Source organism: Lepidochelys kempii, chromosome 2, assembly GCF_965140285.1.
Source record: "Lepidochelys kempii isolate rLepKem1 chromosome 2, rLepKem1.hap1, whole genome shotgun sequence".
NCBI lineage: Eukaryota > Metazoa > Chordata > Testudines > Cheloniidae > Lepidochelys > Lepidochelys kempii.
This window is the reverse complement of record NC_136381.1, coordinates 207,162,774-207,188,612: the sequence shown is the minus strand read 5'-3', so window position 1 is coordinate 207,188,612 and position 25,839 is coordinate 207,162,774. Positions and strand designations below refer to the sequence as shown.

The 25,839-nt window shown below is 40.6% G+C and overlaps 1 protein-coding gene across 3 annotated transcripts in view; it reads right to left on the bottom strand.

Annotated features, from left to right (window-relative positions):
- The window catches only part of JAZF1 (JAZF zinc finger 1), a 285,557-nt gene that overhangs the window by 29,067 nt on the left and 230,651 nt on the right, over positions 1-25,839 (bottom strand). For all 3 annotated transcript variants that reach the window (XM_073333623.2, XM_073333625.2, XM_073333624.2), the window contains exon 3: positions 14,856-15,052. In XM_073333623.2, the coding sequence (XP_073189724.1) occupies positions 14,856-15,052 (197 nt within the window). The remainder of the gene's footprint in view (positions 1-14,855; positions 15,053-25,839) is intronic.

Below are 25,839 nucleotides of genomic sequence, written 5' to 3'. Positions count from 1 at the left end.
ACTCTGCTTGTTGGGCCTGCATTCTTTTGTTAAAAACACAAGTTCAGGGCACCATTACTCTCCTGATGCACATAACAAAGAAACAGGGGGTTTTTTTTATTTTTTTTTAAAGGAACAATATCAGGAGACAGATTCATGTTTAAGATAAAGAATTACAATAAAAAGTACCTACCTAAATGAACTACAGTTTATGAAGCTATGAAAATACATTCAAGACATGTTTTATAGCATCAGGTTAAACAGGCTTTACAGCTGTAGAAAAGCCATTCAGCCACTTACAGTACAGGCTATAAAATAAAACTTCTAATGCACAGTGAACAGTATTTACCTATACCAACTGCTATGTGCGTTGCATTATTAAGGGATCTAAATAATACCTACCAAGCTGCATAAAGCCTTCTAGCTCAGTTAGGCCTCAATCCAGCAAAGAATTTAAGTATGTGAATAACTTTGAGCATGTGAGCAGTTCTACATCTTAAAATTGGGGCCTCAAACTTTCAGGGTCAGGATTAAACTGGTTTAAACTGGTTTAAACTGCTCAGTGGCAGAAAGTCCACTGGGGAAGGAGCTAGTGCCCAGCCCAGCTGGGAAGAGGACATAGCCAGCGTGGCCCAAGAGTAAACTGATTCAGCAACTTCACGCTGGCGGATGTCCTCTGTAGCGTCCAATAGAATTTAAAGCATGTGCACAGCAGAAAACTTGAGGGAGAGAGGTGGTAGAAACACTGCCTAATTTCTTGGTGTGAGTACTCCTGCATTTTTCAAGACCTTGGTGCAAAACGTACTTTACATGACCCTTTGTTTGCTTTTAAAGAATCTGCCCCCCTTTCCAGTTTTAATAAACTCCTCAGGATAATCTGGAAGGTCATTTTTCTTCAACCAAACTACTTTGTACCAATTATTTTTGCTAATCTATCTACTGACTAATGAGTCAGGTTCAATGCTTTTATCATCCTTGCTTTTGCTAATCAGGAGGCTCATATGTGCCAACAACCTTTCAACATAATGTTGAGGTTTTAACTTAATCCTATGGTGTGATTATGAGAATAGATCTACATTTCTTTGCTTTGTTGGGTCTATGCTAGAATAAGATTTTAAAAAAGATTAGTGAGTTTTTTCAAATAAATTATATTTTTTATATTTAAAAATGCTTATACTGATGCCATCAAGAAACCTGCCCTGACAGCAGTACTTCCACAGGAGATTAGTTGAAGGTAACATATTATCATTCAAGGTGTGCAGAAACACCAAAGTGTGGGGTCTGGGTAAGCCGGAACAGACAACCATTCACCCCATCTTGGAAATAAAGCTGGGTTTGAGTTATAAGTTATTTTGCATTTTTCCTCACTTCCTTTTTCCCTCTAGCACCAGAGACAAAAATGCTGAGAGATTTTTCTTGTGGTGCTTTCTCTCCTGTTATACCCAGAAAATGCCATAAATCGAGAGAGAGAGCTTGTGAGACTGTGGGTACGTCGCTTGGACCTTTTCTTCATTAGGAAAAAGGTATGTGTTTCACTCATGTTAGTTAACCACATGGTAACCAACATGAGGAAAAATCCTAGTGAAGACAAGGCAGTTTGTGTTAACACCAGTCAGCAGGTCAGGATATAAACCACGGAGGGGCTACCTGGACCTGCTGATTCCTGTTAAAACTACAAACTGCCTTGTCTTCACTAGGACTTTTCTTCATGTTGATTACCACAAGTTAGCGATCACCACGTCAAGAAAACACCTTTTTTCCTAGTGAAGACAAGGTCTCTGTGCTTCAGGTTGCCATCTGTAAAATAGGGATAATAATATTCCTTTTCTCCTACCCTTTGTCGATATCAGTTCTGCTTCAGGAAAACACTTAAAGATGGTGCTTAAGTCTTACTGTCTTCAGCATGCTTAAGTGCTGATCTGAATAGGGCTGCTTTTCCATATCAGGGGACCTTAAATACTAAGCTCTTTGGGGATTAAGACTGATTTTTATTACATGGCATGCAACTCATAATTCCGTGGGCCTCTGATTTGGTTCAGGTCTCTAAGAAATATATAAATCCAATCCAAACTTTGTGCACATCAGAAGTGTGGATATGATTCGGTTAAGCATTTTAAGTCCTGGGTGCTTAATTGAGTTTACCAGCTTTTTGAGATTCACTAATCACTTCAATCACTAACCAATCATTTTAGGAATTTTTAATGTGATCATCATTGCAGTAGCTAAGTATTGAAATAAAAGGAAAATCCTTCCCATCAACTGGACTGTGGCTCTTTTTAGTCTCATCAAGAGAACTCATATAACCAATGAACACTAATGGCTCGGGATGTAAACATCGCATTATAGTTTCTTTTCTGATTGTCAAACCATTCCTACATTAGAATACCCGCCCCATCAGGTTTTTCCTGCCTTTTGCTACAAACTGACATTTTACGTATTTGAAGAAATGTTTCTTGCTACATGACCTTTCACAAACATGCACTAAGCATGTCACTATTTTAGTGGGTTCCCTGGTGTTCTATCCAATATCAAGACACACACACCCTTTGCTTTTACTTCACTTAAACCTTCTTTCTTTGATCCTGTAATGACGTACTGTCAGGCTAGAACACTGCAGTCTGCTTTAGAATAACTTAAAAAAACAAAATGTACAGATCAACTCTTGCATTGATATGTGTATTAAGATATTGCCAAAATTCTTATATTCTACATCTAACATAAACAATACCCCAAGTACTAATTAAATAATATGATTAAAATGGAACAAAAATTAGAGACATTACCCATCCAACTAATGAATAAAAGGCAGAAAGCTTCAAAAAAAGGAAGCCACACATACACAAGATTCAGAGATCATGGAAAATATACATTAGATTGCATAAGGAGGGGTTTATACAGTGGCCCATATAGGTAGGTCTATAACATGAAAGGTATTTTAAACTAGACTACAGGCAATATTTCTATGTCTGTTTGTAGCTTGAAAATCACAACTAGTGATGACTTTATGAGCTTCTATGGTCTAAAGAAGAGGGTAACTCTGATGACATTACTCCTTGGATGGTTCCTGTGAAAACTCCATATACTTAATTACCATGCAAATGGTACTAGCTACTGAAACAGTTTGACTTTGGGAAAGACAGTTGTTGGAAAGCCCCGTAGGCTGGAAACTTTGTCACCACTGGTGGGTTTCGCTTCTGTACCAAAGCAAGGATACGGTGAGCAAAGAGAAATACAACAACAGGAAATAAAATGCGATTAATATAAAGCCACCCTGAGGTGGAACAGATAAGAACAAGGAAATGACATACTGATAATTGTTTGGTGTAGTGCTTCCTCATTTCCCCCTCCTACAATATAGGATTCCATACAGCAGGTACAGAGTCCATCTACCAGGAAGCAGGAAACCAAGAGACTGATTCACCAGAGGTGTATATATATATAGTCAGGCTCCACACACAATTCTGTCAGCCATTTAAAGAGGAGATTAGAAATTTAAGAGAATTAGGGTTTATATACAAACATGAGCATAGAAAAGCAAGGATGAGAAAAGGGAAAAACAAGAAACAGAGGAAGGATGTGAAGAAAAAGATTATGACAAAATAATTACCAGTACATTTTCCCCCTCACTGAATTTTCCCTCTTCACCCATCCTGCCTCTCTCTCTCTCTCTCATGGAATCCTTCCTTTCCTACACACACATTTATAAATGTCCTATAATTCTGTTTGGTTTTTAATCTATTTTACAAGCACCCATTCAATAATGTGCCTAAGTTTAAGCAGGTCAGTAGTCCCATTGTCATGTGTTTTAAGTTAGTCAAATCCTTGAACACTTTGTTGAATGTTGGCCTGAGTGACTGGGGAACATGTGTGGAGAGTCTGAGAGGCAGGCCAATGCACTGGGACTGACTATGCATCTGTGAACCCAACGCAGAGTAAAACAGTAAGGTCCATTGATGAGATTTCAAAAACTACAGAGGGGAGCATCCGCTTTCATACAAATGGTATCAACAGGAGTCCTCTCATGGAGTAAGTGGGGAACACTCTCTTCCAACTTCAAGCACTTCAGCTCTATTGCCAGAGAATACAGGACACTACAAGCTTTTGGAACAACTACAATTCTGCTGAATGAACCCAATCCTAAGATATAACATCTTGATAGAGGTGTGGAAATGAAGGACAAATTGCTGTCTTCAGCAGCTCTTCCCAAAACATCCAACTCAGAGTTTGGACCATCCCTAGGATGGCCAGCAACCTGGTGATTTTAGGGTTTCTGATAAGAAGATGGTTCAGACCAGAGATGCCCCTCAGATTCCCCCACTTCTGCATAGTTGTCATTCTGCAGGACAGATCATCAAGAGATCATACTCTCCTAACAAGCCTGAGCACAGCCTGGAGAGTGGGGTGCTCAGAAACTGGCTTGAGCTGAGAAGCAGTTGGGTACGAGGAGGAAATGACTATGCAGCAAGGAGCCAGAATCTGAGATTGACTGGATAGCTCAGCCGGAACATAGGTCATTGTGTAGGGGACAAGGTGGCAGAATTACAAAGGAGAAGCCTAGAAGAGGAGCAAGGGAATGGACAGATCAACTAAAACTTTAGTTTTTACAAAACTAAACTACAGCCAATGTATTTCTTAAAAAATAAAAAGACACAATTTTAACCTAATCGAAGAAGAACGCATGCACCCTGAAAGTCAGGGACTCTGGCTGACCTGTCTAGGAGAAAGGGTGAAGCAGAGAAGACCAAAAATATCCCAACCCTTCTGACTTCACACCCAAAAGTTACAGAACTGTTTGAAAACTCATACAAAAGAGAGTCTGGCCTTTTGCTCGCTGCAAATCCTCATACAGGATCTAATTCTGTCTCCCATATAGGCTGTGCACCATATAGGCGGCAGGAATCCTCAATGGCCATTTACTGTGTTTCAATGAAGGGACCTGATTGGCATTAAGGAACAAAATCAAGGTACTCTCCTGCTTGTTGAAGAAAAGGAGAACACATGGTTAACAGAAAAATCCTTTCCACATATTGAGCTTGTTGCCATTTCTTAAGCAAAGCCTTTTCTCCACCCTGTTGCTAGATGATTTCCTCTATGATCCTGCAAGAAATACTGATACTGCTCTTAGCACATCCAGTATAGTAATGTTCAACCCCAACAACATGGAGGTATTCAGCAGTGCTGCTCCGAGGGGCACAAGCATGCTGGAGAGTTGTAACTGATTTGCATATAGTGACAAAATGAGGACAGACACTTGAACAAATTTTAAGCGGCAAGCCTCAAGACCCGGTGGCCCCATCAGCATCCCCATGCGCCCTGCTCCTCTAGAGCAAGGAGGGTGAGGGGAGGTCCAGCATGGAATCCCTCCCTAGGGGGGCTCCTGCTCCAATAGTGGGCAGAGCCCCCATGCTGGGGGGGGCAGGCATGTGACCCCCACGGCAGGGCAGAGACCCGTGGTGGGACAGACCCTTCGCCCCAGGGAGAGGGGCCCCAGAATCCTTACCTGTCCTCCTCTGCATCCTGAGAACTGCTGCTGCTAGAATAGTGAGTAACCCTGTTGCTTGTGAAACAGAGCTGAAAGAGGCTCCACATGGCCTGTGCTCTAGAATAAATCCTGGAGCTGGGGGATGTGGACCAATCAGCACCCCTATCTCCCGATTGGCCAATGGGTGCCCTCAGCAACTATGTCCCTCCCTCACTGCTGGGACTGTCCCCCATCACCACTGCCCCCATTGAATTGGGTGGGTGGCATTTTTACTGATCACCATCTGGTTTAGCACAATTTCAGGAATGGGTCAAGGAGGTAGAAACCATAGAAGACACTTCCATCAACAGTGAAGTGTCTGAAAAACCTCATTTCTCTTGGTATACAGGATGAGAACGGAATGCAGCTGCTTTGATGCAATCTGGCCCAAGTCCTAGAAATGGCTGAATCAGCTTTCTGTGCAAAGGTAGGAGTAGTAGACTAAGGACTTATCTAAACAGAGAGTTAGTATTCAGCAAGCAGGGGTGTAAATCTGCAGTATCCCTATTGGGTTGAGTGGACCCTGCTACCATGCCTTACGGGTTCTAGAGTGTGCTTTGATCTACTGCTCTTTGAAATCGCAATAAGAGGAACATTCCTGCAGGGCTTTATAGACATTTTCTAACACTCTAGTTTCTGAGTCTAATATTACTTTAGATTTTACTTATACCACAGTAGAGGCTTAGAGGCCTCAACCATGATTACGGGGATATACGTACCTATAGTACGAGACAGTCCTTACTCTGCAGATCTCACAGTGTAAGGGTTTTTTTCGTTTTGGCGATGTAATGGGAGTGTTTTCTTTGGTTTTGTTATCAGAAGATGCACTGCACAATTAAACACAAATGCTCCTGGCATTTAAGACATCTGAATGTTCACATGCTAGCAACACAAATGCTTAGAAGCACTGACTGTATCATAGCTGGCCTCAGAGTGCTAGGTGCTGTGCAAAGGTGTAGGAACTATATACGGTATTAATAATTAATACATGGTACTAATAATTATTAATATTAGTAAGCCATAGGAACTATATACAATATTAATAATTAATACATGGTACTAATCTAGGCTCCAAGCCCACATTTGGATCTGCACCCTCATGGAGCCCCTTTAGCTTCAATAGCGGTAGGCCAAGTTCTCTACTGTCATCCACATGGCAGAAGGTGAAATCCTGTCCCCACTGAAGTCAATGGGAGTTTTGGCATTGACTTCATTGAGGCCAGGATTTCATTCCAGATCTTTATATTCTTATTTCCTATACATTAAACATCTAATGCAAATAACCAGGAGCCTTAGGTGTGAAACAAGTGCAGACAATACTGGAAAACAGGATTTTTTCTCTTTATATTGTGAACTAACACACCACTGTGCTATTTATACATGGGCGAGTCTACATCTAGTTTTCACAAAAAATGTGTCACACATTATAGGTTTTGCAGCTCAATAGGCAATTAGGGAAGTTAGAGATTCTGTCAGTCTGAAAGACTAATGAGATGATTCCTTGGACGTTTAAAAATATGTTTTTCAAATTACACTCGAACTTTGTTAATTCACACCGTTAGTCTGACACTCCATAGTTCATATACAAAAAATGTGGCATTCTCTGCCTACTTCTCAGCACAGATTTAATAGCAGAGCTCTGAAGTTAGGTCTCATATTAATACGTTTTCATTACTTTTACAAATTATCCTACAGGAGAACATCTACAAATTTAACATAAGGTATTATAATTAATTATACCTAAACAACACACCTAATAAATTCATACAGGTGAAGATGTTTTTAAAAACAAGTAGCTGAAGTTCGGCTTCTGGGCATACTGGATATGTTTATGCTGCAGCTGGCAGCAAGCTTCGCAGCCCAGGTAGATAGACTCACACTAGCGGGGCTTGAGCTAGTGCACTAATAATAGCAGGGTAGAAGTTGTGGTTCCAGCGGAGACTTGGGTTAGCTACCCGGGGGTTGAGTGGGCTGCTGGCCGAGCCACAACATCCACACTGCTCTTTTTAGCACATTAGCTCAACCCGGGTAGCATGAGTCTGCCTACCAGAGCTGGGAGGCTCACTCCCAGCTGCAGTGCAGACTTACCCATTAAGGCTGTTGAGGCTTGATCCTGCAAGGCACTGACTCAGTGGCGCACATAAGCACATGTTTAACTTTAAGCAGCTGACTTCATGGGACTACTCGTGTGCTTAAACAAACACGTGCTTAAGTGTTTTGCTGGATCAGGGCCAGAGTGCTCAGCACAATGGAGAACTGAATCCCAAAATATGTGACCTGATTTTAAAAGGGGTTGAGCACCCACTTGTTCAGTGACTTGATTTACAAGCCTAATTGTAGGTCCATACTTTTTTAAAATCCTGGCCATAGAATATTTTGTGGTGAATTATCTTTTCTTTCCTCTTTTTAAAAAAAAAAAAAAAAATCGCGCTCCTCATGAATACTGAGCCTCATTAGTACTGTACTTGGACATGTGGCCTAAGAAAAACCCCAGTTGCTGCAGGTAGTGGGGTTGGGTATTCAATAGCTGACAGTCATTCCTCTGATTCAGCACTAATCCAATCCAATGAGCTAGCCTGGTGTTAGAAAGAACTGTACTGTAGAGATGCCTGATAGCTGAGATACAGTAGGCTGAATTTCTGGTTAACTAGTTATATCAAAACAGTGTACCCATCAAAAGATCTCTGAGCTCTTATTCCTCCTTCACTGAATCCTCAACTTGTCTTAAAAGAACCTCATCATAATTTTACACTTCTACCATCTGCCTTACACACACCCAGCTTATTCAAGTCATTCTCATTTTTAGCTAAATTCTTTCTAATACGCTGTTATGGTATTCAGCCTAACAGTTGGCTGTGCTATATGATTACTTCATTGTTAAAAGTATAACATATGGAAAATACATTAAAATACCTATGAAGATGAAAGAGCTTTACATTTTTTTAAAAAGAAACCATATACTTTAAAAAAATACTTACAAAACAACTAAATAAAATGCCATTAGAATCTAAACTGCCTTAATTGAGTACATAACACTTGCTGTCTCCAGTATTTGTGTGACTTTTTTTTAGTGCCTGTTTCCAAAGGAAAATTCCTGTTGTGTGTGTTGACTGGTATTAGCAACAAGCTGAGCATTGGCTTTTGTTTAACATTTTGTATTCTTTTTTTAAGAGCAGTATCAGAAGTGTGGGAGATTAACGGAGCAGTTTGGGTTCCTCAGGATTCTTTCACCAACCATACAGGTGCAAATTGATACAGCCTGTTGCTGTATTAGCATGTACTACTTCACCCTATACTGTGGAATACCCCTGGGAGAGACCAGACAGCAGCTATGCATGCAGGAGCGAAGAATCTGCAGAAGATAGACTCTTCATGGACCAGCAGAAGGAGCAGAGGCAAGGGCTGTCCATGTGTCTCTATGGTCAGTGCCTTCTTCCACGGAAGTAGTAGGAAACTCCAGAAGTTGAAACACATGGAGTTTCCTTTCCCTTTTGTGGGTTATTCCACGTAGGGGACAATGGGGCTCTAAATTATTTTGGCTGTAGCAGGAACCCCTGCTGACACAAAAAGGAAGGTGTAAATTTTCAGAGTCAAGGTTTTGCCTGTGATTGCATTTCAAGCACTGGGGCAAATTTGGCTGTATAAAAAAGAATGTCAAGACTATTAGAATTAATTCTGAAGAGTGGGTATGCTATTTCTCTTGAACTTGAAAAGAGCTAGTTAAACCATCATACTGCATTAAGCATGCAATTACCATTGGGTATCAGAAGTACTTTTGACTTCAGTAGAACTCTTACAATTTACACTAGCTGAGGATCTTCCCCCTAGCAATGAATGTGTTTTTCATTAACTGATAGATTAGCTTCACTTTTTTTGTGTTGCACATGGTATTAAATCAAAAGATTAGATACTGTGTAAATTATGGCCCATCATCGGTGAGAGATTTATTTAGGAAAAATTGCTGCACAATTTGCTGCTCTGCATTACCTGAAATTCTGCAGCTTTCAGATTCCTGAAAATGCAACAAAGCCGTCTTGGTTTCAACCTAAAAAATATGCTTTCTATATCACTGAAGTGCCCAGATGCTTTAATTTGCTACTAGAGCTACTAAATCATTTTTCAAATGGGATCCTGAGACTGTACTGTCTGGAAAGGGTTTTGGGAGGGGGGGGAGGGTAGAGAGAGAGGGGGAAACCTGTTGCAGCTGTTTTATATTGCTTAAGTTAGCTCTCATACTGTAGTTTCAAATAAAGAACCAAGGATTCTTTGTATCTTTTGGGTATCTAAGAAATGTGCAATGATTTCTATATCAAAGCATATACATAGGTTGAGAATTTTAAAGCAGTGCTTTGAAAACCTCAACTGCAGCTTTTTTATTCTTAAAATATTGCTATTGCGAAAATCTTTGGCATATTTGGCATATTATCATATCATATTACTCACTGCCTAGATCTTGGATTCCTAAAATCTTAAAGAAAAATCCATGGTGAAATTTTTCTCCTGTTTAAATTAACTATTAAATGGACATATGACATGGTAAACTGCTTATATTATCACTAATTAGAGTATCCACTTATTTTACATTTTTGTAACGATTTTAAAATGTGCTTAATTTCTTTCAGGCCTAATCTACCATAAAATAATTACAACAGTTGAATATAGGCATACTTGACATGTATATGTATTCAGGTATATTTAGTACTCCATATTAAGTACTGCACACACCACAAAATTTTGGATTGTATGGATTATTTGTTTGTGAATATACATAGAAATCTAAAAATAAAAAATGAATTTGCAAATTTGACAACCCAACATTTGCTTTTTAACTCACTGAATAAGCCAGCAGATAGCCCAATAATGCACCAGTTAGCTAGCTGTGGGTCCAAATAAGATACAGTCTTTGATATAGGATCAGCGTGGGCCACCCATTTAAACCTGACCCTCACATCTCCCTTGCAAGTAGAGAGACTGACCAATACCTGTTGGTGTGCCAGACAGATCACCAATGCTTGCTGTCAGAGTGCAATGCCAGAGCTGGCTACCCCAGCAGGACCATCAGCTGCCGAACTGTATCAGGCAGCGAGTATGATTAGAAACCTCTTAAAATTATAAAATTGTTTTAATGTTAATGGATTACACATTAAAAATGAGAAAAGAAACCAGAGCCAGTTTTGCATAGGAAGTTGAGTGAAATGCTCATTTTTCAAATTTTTCAAATATTTCAAACATTCCTGACCTTCCCTCCCTACCCCCCCAACCCGCAAACTAAAAAAATAAAAAGAGAATTACAAGTGAGTCATTTAGAGAGAGATGTTGGGTGAGATAATATCTTTTATTGGACCAAGTGGTATTGGTGAAAGAGACAAGTTTGCAAGCTACACAGCGTTCGTCTTCAGGGCTCGAAAGCTTGTCTCTTTAACCAATAGAAATTGGTCCAATAAAAGATATTACCTCCCCCATCTTGTCTCTCTAATATCTTGGGACCAACACAGCTAAAACAACACTGCAAACAACAACCTGAGCCATTTAAAAGCCAGTTGGTAACATTAAACCCCGCTTCAGGTTTTATAACTAGGTCAAAAATTCACTCCAGATTGAAATTTATTATTCCAGGCTAAGGCCTAGAATAATTTCTTCTAAATTCATTGTGGAAATCTTTAGGAGGAGAGGGTGACAAAAACAAACACACAAACAAACCACCCAATACATAGAAGGCAGTGGCTTCAGATAGTTTTTTGGCATCCCTACAATCCCAAAGTAGTTTTATTTTATTTAAAAAAAAAAACCAACTACAATAACAACTAAAGAAACACCTGAGACTTATTTTCCATAGAAGAAATTAACTATTTTTGCTATTTAAAAAAAAAAAGGGGGGGGGAGGGGGAACCATGTTCTTTCATTTTAAAAATGAGTTTTCAGTCTATTACTATCACTGAAAATTTGAAAAAGATTATTATGAAGACTTACTATAATTTTCAAAGGGACATCAATGATTTGATTTAACCTGAAGGCAAAGAAATTAAGGGTGGAAACTTCATCCTTCACCAACACAGACATATATCAAAAACTATACAAAAATATTAACAGCTTGCGTTAAAGATAGATATCTATGTGAGTGGGTCTTTGATCCTGGACTTTGCTACCCACCACGGTCTGCCAGACCCCAGATTACTTAATCTACTGGGCATGCTGCAACACTCATGTTCAGTTCCACACATCTGGGCAGGTTATGAGTAAGAGGAATTACATTTTTGTGTGTGAAGCAGAAGGGGTTTTAGTTATGTTATTTTTGCTGCTGGAACAAATTTGTATTACGGTATTTACTGTAAAGGTTACATTATATGAGGGCCCCCGAAGTGCATCGTGGGCACCGGGTTGTTCTGTAAATCTAAATCAATAAATAATGGAAATTGTTCTTCATTTCTCCCCAAATCTGCTACACAGTGATGCTATGGGATGTTAAAACCCACACCTTAAGCAATAGCAATGGAGCTACGGAAGCATCAAAGATTACACTTGCAGTGGTCACTACAACATAATTGCTAAGGAACACGGGTAGGTTGCCTAACTACTCTTCTAGGCATTATGGGTTCTGCTTGGCCATGTCTTCCTGCAGAGCTGGCTGCAATAGGAAAATGAACTCTTTCCTTCCTGCTGCCCTCCCCAGTGGAGGAGCAAGGCCTAGTGGGTTCCTTGCCCAGTCAGAAGACCCTGAAAATGGAGGTAAAGGGAGGCACTGAAGGGAGAAGATTGGATCAGCAGCCATCCATTATCTCCCTAATCCAGAAGGAAGCAGGAGGAGGCCACTGAACCTCCCTGAAGACTGGCATTAACTATCTCTCCTGAGTAACTTTTAAGTTGGGCTGCATTTGCATTTTCCCCAGTTCCCCCAAAATATATTTAATTTTATAACAAAAACCTGTGGCTTAGAGCAATAGTTTCATAGCAATCGAAACATCTCAAAGATTTATTTCAGGTCCAGAAAAGTTTTAAAGATGATAGAATTGGAAATTCCGAGGGGAGGCTGCTGAAATGTAACTTAGTTGAGAGTTAAGAATGTCAAATTCTTTAAGAAAGAATATCTGTTTTATATATGAATTTTGCTACTAAGCTATTACAAATTCTGACCTTGGAATGTTGTCTGAATGTGGAACCTGGTATTATTTATAACCCGGCAAACAGGACTCCCAGAAACGAGCTCGTTAGCCGAAACAAGCTGATCCTTCTAATACAGGTAAAACAACATTCTAAATAATCTAAATGTTTGAAAAATATATACAATCAAAACAGCAAAGTACTTTGGTAGACAGAAACCAGCTTCCTTATTAATTTTTAACATATTATGGAATATGGTTGAAACAGCAGATAGCTAACCAGTGTTCTTGACAGACACACAAAATTACACATCCTGACTACATCATAACTTCGTCTTTTTAGTGGGGATCGCTAAAAAAAGCAGTAGGTTAGAATGATTCCTCAACCTCTGCAGCAAAGAAAATGATTCAATTTCTTCCAAACACTATTTACAAAATAATTATTAATAAACTCCTTTCTGAAATGTGAATATTCTTATGTAACAAAGAACATTTTAGCTACACTGTACATGTCATATTTTGCATATATGGGGACATTTACTAGTCCATTCATTTCACAGCTCTCCAGACATAGAGGTCATGCACATTTTTCCATGTAATCATTAATACCAAAACATTAAATAACTTATGGAAAACACATTACATAGCAATATATCAAGCTGAGGGTGTTCATGATGTTTTTTCAGTAAAATGACTGTGTTGGGTCTATACTTTGTAAAATGGGATAAAATATATTCCTTTTCTGTTACACTATTGGTGACAGATTCCAACAGTTTCCATTATATCTTCCTGTATTCAGACTGTAGGGCAAGGTGCACAGAATAAGATACTGAAGTACACTTATTCTGAAGAATATCCAGAAACAGTGGGCCAGATTCCTAGCTGGTGTAAATCAGTCTAGCCCCAGTCTCGCTGATGGTGAGGATCTGCCCAAGCATGTCTAGCTGTTTATAACTTTAAATCAATGCAGAATAAAACTGGCACTGGAAAGAATTCACTACAATGAATTTTATTGCTGGGATGGCTATTTGGGTTTTGCTTTTGAAGTGAAGCTCAGCAAAAAGGAGGCAGAAAAATCTATAAGAAAATTCATCTCCAGTATCATGCTTGTTTTTTTTCTTTGTTTTACTGCTTAATTTTATCCCCTCCAAGTTCAAAAGTAAGTGGGACAGACTTACTGCTCCAGGTGCAAGAAATCCTTGCATCTGTGACCCACTGGATGCACATATCTCAGGATACATTTTACCCAAAGAAAAAACAAAACAAAACTCCACACAACCCCTGGGACTATAAAGAGACAGAAGTGGGGAATTGTCCCAAGAACGTAGTTTTGCTTTTTATTTTGTTAGCATCCAGATACCTCGGTGATGGGTGCATTATAAATAAAGTATCTACATAAGCAGGTAAGATTGACTGTACTCAATAGTCAGTTTTGAGTTGTATGCCTCAACCATCCAGAACAAATATTTCATACTGGGGTATAATCCTAGACTCAAGCAGTCAGTCTGCTCCTTCTTAGTAGTGGCATCTTGGATTTGACTTCCAGTTTGTTTCTCCCTTATGAACTAGCCCACATAATCCCATAAAGCCCATCTTTAAGTATTCTGTTTGTTCTCCAGTTAGGACTGTCCACATTCAGAGGCTCTGCTGGTTAGCTGCAAGCCCTGCGGTTGGATGGGGATTGCAAGTGTTTTATGTTGCCACATCCCCTTCTGCAAGGGCTTTCTGCCACGAGGTGCTCTATGTTACTCTGGAAGAAGCTGGCATAACCTTGCGTGAATTAGGTTCACTATGAATACAGTCAACAGATGAGATTACACTACACTTTCTTTTAGATCTCAAGAGTCAAGTCCTACAGGGTTTGCCAGCACTTGCAGTTGTATCATGAGTCTCACCACATTTGGTGTTTTCCATAAACCACACTTCCTTTGCACATATGAGAATCTCAGCTTCCTTAAAAAAAAAAAAAAGCTAGCCTTCGTACTTGCGGACAAAAAAGCTTGAACATGTGACCAAAGCACACTCCCAAAGTTCAGAAACAGGAGGCAAATAAAAAGAACCCAAAAGCTGTGTGTGTGTGTGGGGGGGGGGGGGTTATTTTGTTTTTAAGACTAACAATTTTTAAGCCCATCTCATGATTTTTGTGTGCCTGACTTCTGATTGGGAATTGATAATACTGCAGCAATGGATACGCCCACAGTCTATTGCGACTCTCTCTCAGCAAAGGCAAAGGACTAAGTGAAGTTGTAGCTCCTTACCTGTTGGTGTACTGCTACGAAATGAGGAGGAGGGAGTGATTGGGGGCGTGACTGGAGGAGTAAGGCTTCCACTGCTGTGGCGGGGTGGAGTAGATACATTCCCACGGGACACTGAACTTGACAAAGTCAAAGAGAGTTTAGGCTGAATCTTTTTCTTCAAGGATTCCTGCTCACGGCGAGCTGCATCAGTCATAAATCTAGAACAAAACCAACAAAGATGAGACAAAAATTACAATTTTGAAACAGTAAATTAGCCCTTAGTAATAGCGTTTCAAACTCAGATATGAGAGATGTATTCCACTGCAAAGTAGACAGACACTATAGGTGTGAAACGGCTTTGGCATGTTGATCATTGATAAGTTGGTCTTTAAACTAGTTGGTGAGGGGAAAAAGTTGGGAGAGACTCATGAGATCTCCATGCTTGGCTTTAATACACAGGAGGGGGAAAATCTGCTAAATGAAGATATGGTAAAGATAATGTAACCCCAGAAGATAAAAGTATGGACAGCACAGTGACATAAGTACAAATATTGATTAGAGTAATAATCAGGCAGCTGTTACACTTAGTGAAAGGGCTATACCTAATGTGGTTGCAAAACTGGGTTTAGGTCCAAGGGAAACAACTGAAATGCGTGTACATGAATGCAAGGAGTCTAGGCAATAAAAAATACGGGAACTGGAACTACTGGCACAGGAGGTCAGACTGGATATTATATTATAGAAACATGGTGGAGAAGCACTCATGACTGGCATACCGGTACTAAAGGGTGTATGCTGTTTAGAAGAGATAGGAATAAAGGTGGTGGGGTAGCATTATACATTAATGAGGTGGTAAGCTGTAAAGAAATAAATGTGACAGAATGGACAAAACAGAAAGAGTCAAAATCATTTTGGGAAAGGATTATAAAAGAAGTTTTGTTAGGTTTAGGAATTGACTCCCAGGGTCAGACCCAGATATGGATAGAGATCTCTTTAAAATTATTAGAGAGATAAATACTATCGGATATTATGTCATAATGGAAGACTAACTTCCTGAATATAGACTGGAGAATAAATGCGATCATACTGGCAGTGCCCAGTTATTCTTGGATGGGATAGATGACCGTTTTCTTCATCAAATCACCACTGAACCCACAAGAGGAGATGTAATTTAGACTTGATTTTGGTAAGCAGTGAGGACATCATAGAAGAGCTGGTGGTAGGAAATAATCTTGGCTTAAATAATCACAAATTGATTCAGTTTAAATGAAATGGAAGAATAATCAAAACTGGGTTGTCAACTGTGCTATTTGATTTCAAAAGGGCAGACTTTAGGAAATTAAGGGAATTAGTTAAAGGCGTCAACTGGATTGAACACCTCAAGGACTTAAACGTGGAGGAGGTTTGGAATTTCTTTAAACCAACTATACAAAAGCTGTCTGACATTTACATCCCAAGCCAGGGGAAGAAAACTTGTAGGGAAAGGGTCCAGACCCAGCTGGATGAATAACTACTTCAAAAAGATTATTAGGAGTAAACAGAGTGCCTAGAGGGAATGGAAAAAGGGATTGATCAGCAAGAAAAGTACATCTTGGAGGTTAGAAAATGTAGGAATAAAGTGAGAATTGCTAAAAGGCAATGCTAAAAATTGCTAAAAAAAATTATAGAAAAAATAAAAAATTGCTAAAAAGCTGAATCAGCTCTTGCCAAGGAAGTTACAATAAATAAGAGGTTTTCTTAGTTATATAAATAAAAAGACAATAAGGATGGATAATGTTGGTCCTGTGTCTTTAATCTCCTTCCCATCCACATTACATAATCTAGGTGTGGCCCCAAAACCAAATCAATATTTTGCCTCAGTTTTCAGTAAAGATGGTAACATGGAACATGGGCATGAAGGTATGATGGCTGATGAAAATTATCTAAAAATGGAGATGATCACATCTGACATGGAAGAAAACCTTACAGAGTTTAATGCACTCAAATCAAGGGAATTGGGTCATTTTAATCTCACAATAATTACATTAGTATTTGTCACAGCTGATTATGTATCCTTTAAAATTGCATGCATATCCAGGGTTTTCGTACTCAGACTAGAGGCACTGCACTGCAGAGGACATTTTCTTAACTGTGTCCCAAGATCAGAAGAGAAAGCAATTTGAGGGGGAAAAGAGTGGAGCAAAATTTTGTTTTAAAGTAAAAGTTTAGAAGGGGAACTTCAAACAAAGCAGGATTATAATTATAGTGTGTTTAAATTTCTGCTTTCAAACTTGAAATGTTCATGGGTATACATTTATTCAATGGCACTTATGTAATGCAGTGTATTTATACTGTTAAAACTGCAATTTCTTAAATAGGCTTTTTCCAGCTCTTGAAAGCTGAGTCCCACTTCTAGAAAATAAAACCAATCACAATACCCTGTGTCATCCCTGCTGTGTGCTATTAAAGGCCTGCACAGCTTAAGGCTTGTCTACACAAGAAGTTATCAGGAAGTTACACCAGCATAAGGGAAGGTATGAATTTATATTGCAGTGTTTTGTTTTGTTTTTTACTGGTGTAACCCTCCATGTGGATGCTCTCTCTTTTTTTTTTTAATTAATTCACTCTGGAAGTGAGATAATAGTCAAACACAAGTTATTAGGCTCCACTTAGGGTTAACTGGGTGATATTTAAGGACTTGTAATATACAGGCGGTCAGATTAGATGATCTGCTGTTCCCCTCTGGCCTTAAACTCTAGGAATCTATGAGTCCACGTGGAGAGTTACATCAGTATAACTACTGCAGTGTGGACTGAAAAGTCTGTGCATCCCCTTATACATACTGTCCTCTCGGGGGATGCACTCCATAGTTTGAGAAGCATTGCATTACGATATAATATGCTATAAATTTATTTTAAAAAATGGGAGTATAATACCACCCAAGATGGCTTAGCAGCTGTTAGTTTGGCTTTATCATAGTTTTGAAGGAGTGAAACCAGGTTTTAGCTGTATTATAAGATGTACGGGTTTTAGATTTTAAGTTCCTTAGGGCAGGGACTGTGTTTATTTGTGCCTTGAACAGCAGAGATATCATCAGAGAGAGCTCAAATAATAAATACTTGTAATATGGTACAAGGCAGTTTTGTGTTGCGCTTGCATTAGAACTGTCTTTATCACCTAGAAAAACACATTTCAAACTCCAGGGAGGGAGTGGGGTCAGGGAAATGACAAGAAGTTATTGGCACTCTCTTTTATTGGACTAACTACAAATAAAATGGGCTTTCTTTCAAAAGTCATACTCTTTTCATCAGCCTACAACAATAAGAGTGAGGGAGACTCAAGAATACGGTGGCAGAAAGCTAGTTCAGAACTCATCAAGTTCAGAGATAAAGCAATTATGATGGTCAATTATCTGCCTATCTTATCTTGCTTTCTGGATGCTCCACTGCAAGAGACAAACAAACAATAAGTACATATTGTCTACTGGATTGAAATACTCATAACTTTGGCTATGTATCCACCTTAAAATATGCACGTTTCTCTTTTTGGACCAGTTAAACAGGACTATGTCAGGCCTGAGTGTGTATCAATTCTAAGTATGTGAACTGACATAACTCTTATTCATAACTAACTCCTGTCAATTGTTCTTTTTATAGATGAATGAGAGTTGGAATACAATACAAAATCTCAAAGCACTTTATAAATATGAACGTATTAAGAAACAAATTACATGATAGCACAATGGCACAGGATACTGCAGAAAAAAATAGGGATACATGCAAAGGGCCCAATTCTGCAAACACAAACAGGAATAGTGATTACTGTCATTAACCATTGTCCATTGGCTTGGACTTCCCATGGTAGTAAGCAGTGCATGTGATGGCATTTGCAGTACAGTGCCATAAGACTTGTCTCGTTCCTTCCCTATTCCTCCAACATACATTTTATATGAACATAAACTTCATATTCTTTAATGCTTTGGGGAATTCTAACGGTTGTAGCAGTTTGCAGCTTACAGGCTGCTTCAGCTGAAACTGTGCAAAGGCTGCTGGAAGACAGTCTGAAGCTGCTATAGCTCATGCCTGCTATAGCTCAAGCCGGCATTTTGGAGGTAGAGGGAAAGAGGAGAAAAAATAAATGTTTACTAACCAGAGCCAAGTATAGAAGACTCCAACTTGGCTCTGCGGACAACCCCCCCCCAAAAAAGCCACCCCAGCTCTCTTTCTGAAAGGCTCGTGTATTTTGACACATCCTCAAACACTGTGGCATGAAATTGTAAGTACCTTTAGAGTCATAAAGATGTATCCTGTCTATCCATAGTATGGAGACATTAATAAGTGGAGTTTTCCCATGATACCTAATGTCAATTTGTAGTATGAAGACATTAATAAATGTTGACATGACAGCTTATCCACCTCCGGAACAGAAACAATGTATCATGTCAAGCAGTGGTATGGAGCTTTTACAATGTTAACATTTAAAAATTGGATATCTGTGGTAACAGTTTAAGATGTTGTTTTTTGGGTTTTTTATATTTCACCCTTCCCTCTTCTTTCCCCCACCCCCTAACCTCTTTCCCCAAGGGTTCATATATTGACAGCACACAAATAAAAATCTGAATTTTAGTAAAGGAAAATATAGGTTTAAAGGATCTTAATAAAATGAACATACACATTTGCTTTTCTCTAACTAGGAAGTGTCCAATTCACTTACATTTAGAATTTGTAGTAAAATATATTAGAGTATTTGCTCTTGGGTTAAAAGCTTTATTCCTTGAGCAAATTTTATAGCAACACTATAAATCCTTGAAAAGCTTGGATTATAACCTAATATATGATATGTTCAGCGCAGCAGTATGAACATGACAATATAATAAACTCAGCCACAAACAACAATGTTTAAATAATGTTAAAGATAACCAGTCTGGTTTAAATCCATAAAAACATGGAAAATGAAAGTTAACGCTGAAACTTCTGGCTGGAGTTGTCCCATTACTCACTCTTATTATGCCAAGGTGTTGCAGATTCTGAAAGATTATGTATTGTTCATACCATGAAACATTGGGGTAAACTAAGGACAAAGTCAGTCTAGAATAACAGCCTTAAATTTGAAATCCTTTATTTCCTTGGTATAATAAAACACATAATACTTTATCATAACATTGTATTTCAATATTTAATAGAAATTGTAATGTTTTTCAATAGAAAACTTTTCATTTGTTGTAATAGATTAGTCCTTTCTTTGAGATTTTATTTGAACTGTGGTACTGGATTCCAAATGTTATAATTGTGCTGAGTTATTACAGCATTCTTTAAAATATGCAACAAGATTATTAAAAATTAGGGTTTAAAATGGAATTAACAACCAAAGCCTTATAGAATCATAGAATACCAGGGTTGGAAGGGATCTCAGGAGGTCATCTAGTCCAACCCCCTGCTCAAAGCAGGACCAATCCCCAATTTTTGCCCAGATCCCAAATGGCCCCCTCAAGGATTGAACTCACAACCCTGGGTTTAGCAGGCCAACGCTCTTGTATCTTTAATTACATGATCTCATACTACTTTTCTTCCCAGTACCCCTGCCTCATGCAGTTCAGACAGTAAGAATGGTTCTCTAGGAATGAATCAGGGTTGAATACTGAATGAGGCTGTTGTCTGGAGGATCCCTATCTCATTGCTTACATAAATTGGAAGGTGTATAATGAATGAGGCAGGAAGAGAAAAGATAGTCTTATGGTTATGGGTGTTCACTGACACCCTGGAGAACTGGATTCTGCCCCTGTTTTGGCCAAAGTCCCTATGTCATGTTGGGCTAATCACTTAAGTAAAAATTTTCACAGGTGGCCACTTATTGTTCCTTATTTTCTGGGTGCCCAACCAGATTTACAAACATGCTAAGCAACATACACTGTGAGTATGTGTCATAAATATAAAGGGAAGGGTAAACCCCTTTGAAATCCCTCCTGGCCAGGGGAAAGCTCCTCTCACCTGTAAAGGGTTAAGAAGCTAAAGGTAACCTCGCTGGCACCTGACCAAAATGACCAATGAGGAGACAAGATACTTTCAAAAGCTGGGAGGAGGGAGAGAAACAAAGGGTCTGTGTCTGTCTGTAGTCGTTTTGGCCGGGGATAGACCAGGAATGGAGTCTTAGAACTTTTAGTAAGTAATCTAGCTAGGTATGTGTTAGATTATGATTTCTTTAAATGGCTGAGAAAAGAATTGTGCTGAATAGAATAACTATTTCTGTCTGTGTATCTTTTTTGTAACTTAAGGTTTTGCCTAGAGGGGTTCTCTATGTTTTTGAATCTAATTACCCTGTAAGATATCTACCATCCTGATTTTACAGGGGGGATTTCTTTATTTCTATTTACTTCTATTTTTTATTAAAAGTCTTCTTGTAAAACACTGAATGCTTTTTCATTGTTCTCAGATCCAAGGGTTTGGGTCTGTGGTCACCTATGCAAATTGGTGAGGCTTTTTATCCAACATTTCCCAGGAAAGGGGGGGTGCAAGTGTTGGGAGGATTGTTCATTGTTCTTAAGATCCAAGGGTCTGGGTCTGTAGTCACGTAGGCAAATTGGTGAGGCTTTTTACCAAACCTTGTCCAGGAAGTGGGGTGCAAGGTTTTGGGAAGTATTTTGGGGGGAAGGACGCGTCCAAACAGCTCTTCCCCAGTAACCAGTATTAGTTTGGTGGTGGTAGCGGCCAGTCCAAGGATAACGGGGGTAATATTTTGTACCTTGGGGAAGTTTGACCTAAGCTGGTAAAGATAAGCTTAGGAGGTTTTTCATGCAGGTCCCCACATCTGTACCCTAGAGTTCAGAGTGGGGGAGGAACCTTGACAGTATGCATCCGATGAAGTGAGTTGTAGCTCATGAAAGCTTATGCTCAAATAAATTGATTAGTCTCTAAGGTGCCACAAGTACTCCTTTTCTTTTTGCGAATCTTTTAAATATTTTTCTTTAAAAAGGAAAATGATTACAACAAAGTCCTCAATACAAAACATTACATTAGCTAGTTAGTTTCAAGGACGGAGTGAATTTTACAAATAACCTTAGCCCTGGTCTACACTATGGGGTTAGGTGGAATTTAGCCACGTTAGGTCGATTTTAAAATGAATGTGTCTACCCAACCAACTCCGTTCCATCGACCTAAAGGGCTCTTAAAATTGACTTCTGTACTCCTCCACAGGGAGGGGAGTAGCGCTAAAATCTACCTTGCTGGGTCGAATTTGGGGTAGTGCAGATGCAATTCGATGGTATTGGCCTCCGGGAGCTATCCCACAATGCTCCAGTGTTACTGCTGTGGACAGCACTTTGAACTCCGATGCACTAGCCAGGTACACAGGAAAAGCTCCAGGAAATTTTGAATTTCATTTCCTGTTTGGTCAGCATGGCGAGCTCAGCAGCACAGGTGACCATGCAGTCCCCCAGAATTGCAAACGAGCTCCAGCATGGACCAAAAGGAAGACATTGGATCTGATTGCTGTATGGGGAGAAGAATCTGTGCAGGCCGAACTTTGATCAAAAAGAAGAAATGCTAATATATATGCCAAAATTGCACAGGGTATGATGGACAAAGGCTACAACAGGGACACACAGCAGTGCCGCATGAAAGTCAAGGAGCTCAGGCAAGCCTACCAAAAGACAAAGGAGGCAAAAGGTCACTCCGGGTCAGAGCCCCATACATGCCACTTCTATGATCAGCGGCATGGCATTATAGGGGGAGACCCTACCACTACTCTACCACTGTCCGTGGACACCTTCAAGGGGGGAGTCTGATGCAACAGGGAGGAGGATTTTGTGGATGAGGAAGAGGAGGGGAATGCGCAGCAGGCAAGCAGTGAATCCATTCTCCCAGACAGCCAGGAACTTTTCATCACCCTGGAGCCAATACCCTCACAAGGCGGGATCCCTGACCCTGAAGCCAGAGAAGGCAGCTCTGGTGAGTGCACATTTGTAACTACAGTACAGGATTTAAAAGCAATAGTGTTTAATGTTTCATTTGCCCTGAAGAATTGGGATGCATTCGCGGCCAGTACAACTACTGGAAAAGTCTGTTAACGTGTCTGGGGATGGAGCAGGAATCCTCCAAGGACATCTCCATGAAGCTCTCCTGGAGGTACTCTGAAAGCCTTTGCAGAAGGTTTCTGGGGAGGGCTGCCTTATTTCGTCCTCCATGATAGGACACTTTACCACGCCAAGCCAGTAGCAAGTAGTCTGGAATCATTGCAGCACAAAGCATGGCAGCAAACGGTCCTGGGTTTTGGTTGCATTCTCGCAACATTCAGTCTTTATCTTTCTGTGTTAGCCTCAGGAGAATGATATCATTCATGGTCACCTGGTTGAAATAGGGGAATTTTTGTAAGGGAACAGTAAAAGGACCCCATTCATGCTGGGTTGTTTGTGCTTGGCTAAAAGAGATAATCCTGGAGAATAGCCACGCGATGGGGGGAAGGGTGAAAGGATCATCCCAGAGAATAACCATGCGGTAGGGAGAGGTGTGTGCTGCACATCCATCCAAAAACCGCAGCCCCTTCTTTTAAATGTGAAACCCAACTGGCATTGCTTGCTATGGGAAAGGATGGCGCTGCAGTTTGAAACTATTCCCACATGTTATGAAGGTGTAAGAAGCCAACCCCACGTACCAAAAGGCTTACCATGGCTGCCTGGAAACCGAATTCTGTTGCCCAGCTGTTTGTGATGTGTCACCATACTGGCAGGTGCTCAATATAAAAGGCAAAATTCGACCTTGTACCTAAAGCACATGAGCTGACTGCTGTGAATTGCTTGATTCACTGTGAAAGAGTCTCCCTTTTGTTCTCAGAAATGTATCATCTTTAATTTTACTCTCTCTTTTTATCTCCCCCCAGGTGCAAATATTTGTTGGCTCCCCCTATCATTTCCATCCCTGAGGTTATCGCAGATTAGAAGGTGAAAAAAATGCACTCGCGACAACATGTTCTCCGAGCTCATGCAGTCCTCCCGCATTGTTAGGGCACAGCTTAATGCGTGGATGCATTCAGTGGCAGAGGCCAGGAAAGCATTAAGTGAGTGTGAAGAGCAGAGGCATGAGGTGATGCTGAGGCTAATGCGGGAGCAAACGGATATGATGAAGCATCTGTTGGAGCTGCAGGAAAGCCAACAAGAGCACAGACCCCCACTGCATCCATGGTATAACTGCCAGCCCTCCTCCCCAAGTTCCATATCCTCCTCACCCAGACACCCAAGAACACGGTGACGGAGGCTCCGGGCATCCAGCCCCTCCACTCCAGAGGATGGCCCAAGCAACAGAAGGTTGTCATTCAAACAGTTTTGATTTGTAGTGTGGCTACAATAAGCAATGGCGCCTTGTCCTTCCCTCCTCCTGCACCTCACCCCACCCGGGCTACCTTGTCAGTTATCTCACTTTTGTTTTTAATTAATAAATAAACAATGCATGGTTTCAAAACAATAGTTACTTTATTTCCTTTGCCAGCTGTGATCAAAGTGGGGAGGGTAGTTGGCTTACAGGGAATTAAAATCAACAAAGGGTGCGGGTTTTCAGCAAGGAGAAACACACGCAGATGTCACACCATACCCTGACCAGTCATGAAACTGGTTTTCAAAGCCTCTCTGATGCACAGCACGCCTAGCTGTGCTCTTCTAATCGCCCTGGTGTCTGGCTGCTCAAAATTGGCCACCAGGCAATTTGCCTCAACCTCCCATTCTGCCAGAAACATCTACCCCTTACTCTCACAGATATTATGGAGCACACAGCAAGCAGCAATAACAATGGGAATGTTGGTTGCACTGAGGTCTAACCTAGTCAGCAAAAAGCGCCAGCAAGCTTTTAAACATCCAAAGGCACATTCTACCACCATTCTGCACTTGCTCAGCCTATAGTTAAACTGCTCCTGAATACTGTCCAGGCTGCCTGTGTACGGCTTCATGAGCCATGGGAGCAAGGGGTGGGCTGGGTCCCCAAGAATAACTATTGGCATTTCAACATCCCCAACAGTAATTTTCTGGTCTGGAAAATAAGTCCCTTCTTGCAACTGCTCGAACAGCCCGGAGTTCCTAAAGATGCGAGCGTCATGCATCTTTCCCGGTCATCCCACATTGATGTCAGTGAAATGTCCCTTGTGAACCACCAGTACTTGCAGCACCATTGAGAAGTACCCCTTGTGGTGTACGTACTGGTTGGCAAGGTGGTCTGGTGCCAAGATAGGGATATATGTTCTGCCTATCGCCCCACCACAGTTAGGGAACCTCATTGCAGCAAAGCCATCCAGTATGACCTGCACATTTCCCAGAGTCACTACCCTTGATAGCACAACGTCAGTGATTGCATTGGCTACTTGGATCACAGCAGTCCCCACAGTAGACTTGCCCACTCCAAATTGATTCCCGACTGACCGGTAGCAATCGGTCGTTGCAAGCTTCCACAGGGCTATTACCACTCACTTCTCAACTGTCAGGGCTGCTCTCATCTTGGTATTCCTGCGCTTCAGGGTGGGGGAAAGCAACTCACAAAGTTCAAGGAAAGTGGCCTTATGCATGCGAAAGTATCGCAGCCACTATGAATCATCCCATATCTGCAACACTATGTGGTCCCACCACTCTGTGCTTGTTTGCCGGGCCCAGAACCAGCATTCCACTGTATCAACCAGCCCCACTGCCATCATGATGTCCCAATTGCCACAGCCCATGCTTTCAGGAATGTCTGTGTCCATGTCCTCATCAAAATCTTCCTCGTGCTGGCATCTCTTAGCCTGGTTCTGCACATACGCCAGGATAATGCGTGAGGTGTTTACAATGCTAACAACAGCAGCAGTGAGTTGAGCAGGCTCCATGCTTGCCATGGTATGGCATCTGCATGGGTAACCCAGAAAAAAAGGTGTGAAATGATTGTCTGCGTTGCTTTCACGGAGGGAGGGAGGGAAGGGCGACTGACAACATGTACCCAAAACCACCCTCGACAATGTTTTTGCCCCGTCAGGCATTGGGAGCTTAAGCCAGAATTCCAATGGGAAGCAGATAGCTACC